The sequence below is a fragment of the Pteropus vampyrus genome, unplaced genomic scaffold (assembly GCF_000151845.1).
Source record: "Pteropus vampyrus isolate Shadow unplaced genomic scaffold, Pvam_2.0 Scaffold15, whole genome shotgun sequence".
Lineage (NCBI taxonomy): Eukaryota > Metazoa > Chordata > Mammalia > Chiroptera > Pteropodidae > Pteropus > Pteropus vampyrus.
Genome location: NW_011888796.1, coordinates 790,201 through 794,890, shown reverse-complemented (window position 1 = coordinate 794,890; position 4,690 = coordinate 790,201). Strand labels below are relative to the sequence as shown.

General features: G+C 39.4%; 1 protein-coding gene across 3 annotated transcripts in view; it reads left to right on the top strand.

Annotated features, from left to right (window-relative positions):
- EXD2 (exonuclease 3'-5' domain containing 2) overlaps positions 1 to 4,690 on the top strand; it is a 38,478-nt gene that overhangs the window by 19,997 nt on the left and 13,791 nt on the right. For all 3 annotated transcript variants that reach the window (XM_011383751.2, XM_023526874.1, XM_011383740.2), the window contains one exon: positions 3,537 to 3,793. In XM_011383751.2, coding sequence (XP_011382053.1) covers positions 3,579 to 3,793 — 215 coding nt within the window. In that variant the 5' untranslated portion in view covers positions 3,537 to 3,578. The remainder of the gene's footprint in view (positions 1 to 3,536; positions 3,794 to 4,690) is intronic.

Here is a 4,690-nt window from a genome sequence, read left to right as displayed (position 1 = left end):
TTTTTTTTGTGATTTCATCTAATTTTTTATAGTTTTAAATATAATTGATATGCTAATGACTCTCAAAAGTAGAACTCCAGCCTTTTATGTCCATCTGCCTACTTGACATCTCCCTTTGAATGTCTAATAGTCATCCCAAACTTAACATGTTCCTAACAGAACTCTCGATTTTTCTTCTCAAACCTATATTATCCCTGGTCTCCACCTTTAAGATTAAAATTAGGGAGACATACTTCCCCCTAAGGGTTGTCAAACAGAGTGATATGATTGAAAGTCAAGACACAAACAGGCAGTTATAGTATGTTAAATTTCTTTAATGGCAAAATATATGGAAATTCAAAAAAGTGGTTATAGAAACTGGGAAACAACACAGCATGCTACCAGACAGAGATATGGGTTTCCAGATCCCCCTGAATTACCTATGGTGATGTACAACTATGGATAAATCACCTGTACAAATAAGGATTCTGCCATGTTTTAGAAACTATTATTTTGCCTTTCTCCTGAGGATGTAGGGATGGAAATGCTAAATATGTTTCTGGCCCCTGACTCATGCCTGATTTTTTTTCTGGCGTTTCTGGCTACAGACGTCCTTGCTTAACAGGTGCAAATAATTGGTGCAATAAATATTGAATGAAGTGAAGGTCATTTTCCCAAGAGCATTCTTCTGCAGGCCCAGGCTTCAGGCTTGTCTGAGGTCCATTCCCTTTTCCTTACTATTACTGCTTCCCTTCCCATTTAGGAAGTATTACCAGTGCTATCTCCAAAAGAGATTTTGCATCCATCTATTTCTCTGCATCTCGGCGACTTTCTAGTCCAGGCCTCGCATATCTCCTCTGGACCTTTGCAATAGCCTCCTGACTGGCCTCCCTGCTTGGATTCTTGTGCTCCTACAATCCTGGCCTCCCTGCTTGGATTCTTGTGCTCCTACAATCCATTCTTTTGTAGTAACCAAAGTGATCTTTGAAAAATGCACATCAGATTGTGGCAGTCCTCTGCTTAAAATCTTCCACTGCTTCCAATAAAGATGTCTTAGTTACATGTTCTTAAGGACTTCCATGCTCTGTCTTCTCTCAACATCCGATTTTGTCTCCTGTTTTCGTCTCATCCTTCTCATTATTTTCCAGCCTCATTGGGCCTTCACTCTGTTGCTTGAACAGGACAAACTCATTCCTGTCTCAAAGCCATGGTCTAAATTTAAATGATAAATAAATGCCACAGACTAGGGATGCTCATTAGTTAACTTGTTTTCAGCCCAGAACATGGTACCAGATCCTTCTCTACTCTCTGCTGCCACCGTGGGGTCATTTAAAGAATCACTGGCTTTTCCAGAAGATTTTATCAGTTCTGGACTTTTAAGAACCCTGCTTATAACATTAGTAAGCCCTTATTTTCCTTGAGTAGTAAGTGATATCAGGGCAAAAAGATGTTAAAAAGCAAAAGGGGGAAATATGAGAAATGAAGACTACACAGCTTATTCTTTAAGCCAAATTAACTCTGCTAGAAGCATTATTCTTCCATTTATACATCCAGTATAAATTGGGTACCTGTTAGCATCATGAACATTTGGATTTCTAGTGGGAAAACCGTAATTATAATACATTGGATCTTAAGCACAATCCAGAGACAGCATTAAAAAGACAACTTATCTATCTGTTCACCTATCTAGTTACTTACTTAATGTATTTTGGACAATGGAACCCAACTGAAAAGATGTACAAAGATCCAGCGTAGGAATTTGCAGTGAATATTATGTCAAATTAGCAGTGCTAAATATTAGAAGTGGAGATTTATAGCTTTTTCTTAAAGCTGGTATTAAAGAGGGAGGGAATTACTTATTAATAAGAAAAAAGTCAATTCGGCCGCATCCAGATGAATTATGATAGAACAGGACCCAGTAGTCAGTTTCTTGCAGGTCTTTTTGACCTCGACTGAGTCCCAAGAAATAGACACATTAGAGATCACACTGACATGCTTTCATTTGAGGATATGGAAATGCCCTCATTGAAAAGCAGTGCCTGAGAAGGGAAGTCCTAACACTTTTGTGAGTTAAACCATGATTTTACTTAGCACTGAGGTTGAATGGAGGGCAGAGGCCCTACTGAATTTTTCTTTTTAACAACGATTCTTCATGATCTTGACTATTTCTTCTCTGTGATTTTGGTTACTTCTACAGTGAAATATCCTTCCCCCAATTACTCGTAGCACTTTGTTTGAACTGTTCCTTTGGTATTTACCATGCAATTTCTGAGGACATGAGCTCATGTGTATTGTTCTCTCCAGGTTCCATCTCTTGTATAACTTTATATCCTCAGTGGCGCCCAGTTCAATGCCTAGAACACCCATACTGTGGTGTTGAGAGAATTCTGTTGCCTAGAGCAGGGTTCCCACTGTTAACGTTTTGAGTAGATGATTCTTTGTTGGCAGGGGCAATCCTGTACACTGTAGCGTGTTTAGCAGCATTCTGGCCTCTGACTACTAAGATACCAGTGCACTCTTCCCCAAGTTGTGACTACCAAAGGTGTCTTCAGGTATTGCCTAATGTCCTGGGGTGGGGGTACAAAATCAGTCTTGGTTGAGAACTACTGTTCTAGAGATTGGGAAATTTAGGTTCTAGTCCTGACTTTGCCATGATCTCTCCATGTTTAGGCAAACTTCTTCACCTGTACGTAGTAGACCTTAAATTTCCTCTCCTGAAAAATGAGGATTGGAATTTATCAGATATTTAGCCTGGTATCCATGGATAGCTTTAGGGAACCTTTAATTAATGTAAAATTTTCTGGGAATAACTTCCTTAACTTTTAGCATTTTCTCCAACTTATTTATTACCTCAAAAAGATTAAAACTAGATCAGTTAATACATAAAGTTATTTTCATTTCTTAAGATATAAGAATCCTAGCTTATGCTCACTATATGTTTTAAAAAATATCTATATATACACACACACAGACACGCACGCGCGCGCACACACACACACACACAGCATTTGTGACCACAGAATGCTGAGAAAGCCCTTAGGGCTATCAGGATTTATTATATTGGCAGGTACCACTTATTTATACTAGTATTGTATTTCTATCTCCTTATAAAAATCAGATCTTGAGGCAGTGATGGTAAATGAGTTAAGTCACTAGCATGTACATTAGAGTCTGGCTAATAAAGAGTTTGTTTATCGTTTGGCACTCTGCGCCTTAGCATTTTTTTCTTAGCCTTTTAAAACCAGTATGTTTCACATGACTCTGCCAATATATGTTCCAGTGTTCCTCTGTGTCTGCTGGTCACTATTTATGGACTGCTCATATTTCAGGCCCTGGAGTTTGGGCCCTCAGTAACCACTGTTTAAGTTGCTCCTTCACAAAGTACATTGCATTTGTTAGCATGGGCTGATCCTTAGATTTGAACCGAAATCTGGTCAGCTGCTCCCTTTGAGAAGTTAAGGATATACCCGCTTAGACCTTTTTTTGCCACGGTTTCATGTTGTCCTTGGTGCTGTGCTAGGGTGTTAACTGTGGCCCTGTTTTTTCCTCTGTTGCAGGTGAATTTGGAAGGCAAAGCTAGTCCTCTGTCTCTCCTTCAAATGGCTTCCCCAAGTGGCTTCTGTGTCTTGGTTCGCTTGCCCAAGCTGATCTGTGGAGGAAAAACACTACCAAAAACATTATTGAACATTTTGGCAGATGGCACTATTTTAAAAGTTGGAGTAGGATGTTCAGAAGATGCAAGCAAGCTTCTGCAGGATTATGGCCTCGTCGTTAAGGGGTGCCTGGACCTCCGATACCTAGCCATGATGCAGAGGTATGGTTTGTACAATGCTGGGATTCCTGGAGCTCAGCGGCAAATATTTTAGCAAGATTTGTAGATTAATGAGAATCAATAATGAAGCATCTGAAATTCTTGAGGAACAGAGTGGCTTCTGAGATGCATATTGAACTTTTGAGGAAATATTCCAGCTCCTGAAAAAACTTTAGTTACCTGGAATTGGTTTTTTTAGATGAAACTTTAATAAGGTGTCTCTGTAAGCTACAGATTGTAACCTGATGGCCCCACTGGCTAAATTAGGGCTGCAGGTGTTTTGTTTTGTTTTGTTTTGTTTTCATATGATAATTTTGGGAAATCTTAGTTTAAATCTTAGTTTAAATCTTAGTTTAAATGGATTGTAGAAGATTTAATGTAAAAATCTGTATTTCTGACTTCTCTTGAAAAATTAGATGATTTGACTATATGAGGTCAGTTCTTATTTATTTAGTATTTTATTTTTTTATTAGTTTCAAGTATACAGTACATTGGTTAGACGTTTATATAGTTTATGAAACAATCCCCCCAATTACTCCATCACCTCTCTGGCTCTGCACCTAGCTAGTACATTACTGCTGACCACATTCCCTGTGCTGTGCTCCCCATCCCCGTGACCATCTGTCAGCTACTAATTTGTACTTCTTTAACCCTTCACCCCTTTCCCCCAGTTTCCCAACCCCTTTCTCTTCTGGCTATCACCAGATAGGGTCAGTAGTTCTTGATGGCAACAATTGTCTGGGTAGCACTGTCCTCTTTTAAATGAGGATGCTCTGTTCTGTTCGCTCAAGTCCACACCTCTCCCAGTGTAACCCCAACTCATCCTGTAAGCATTTGAGTTTGCATACCTTGCTTTAGGCCAACAGTGGTGGCAGCTCTTATCCTTTACTGGGAGGAAGA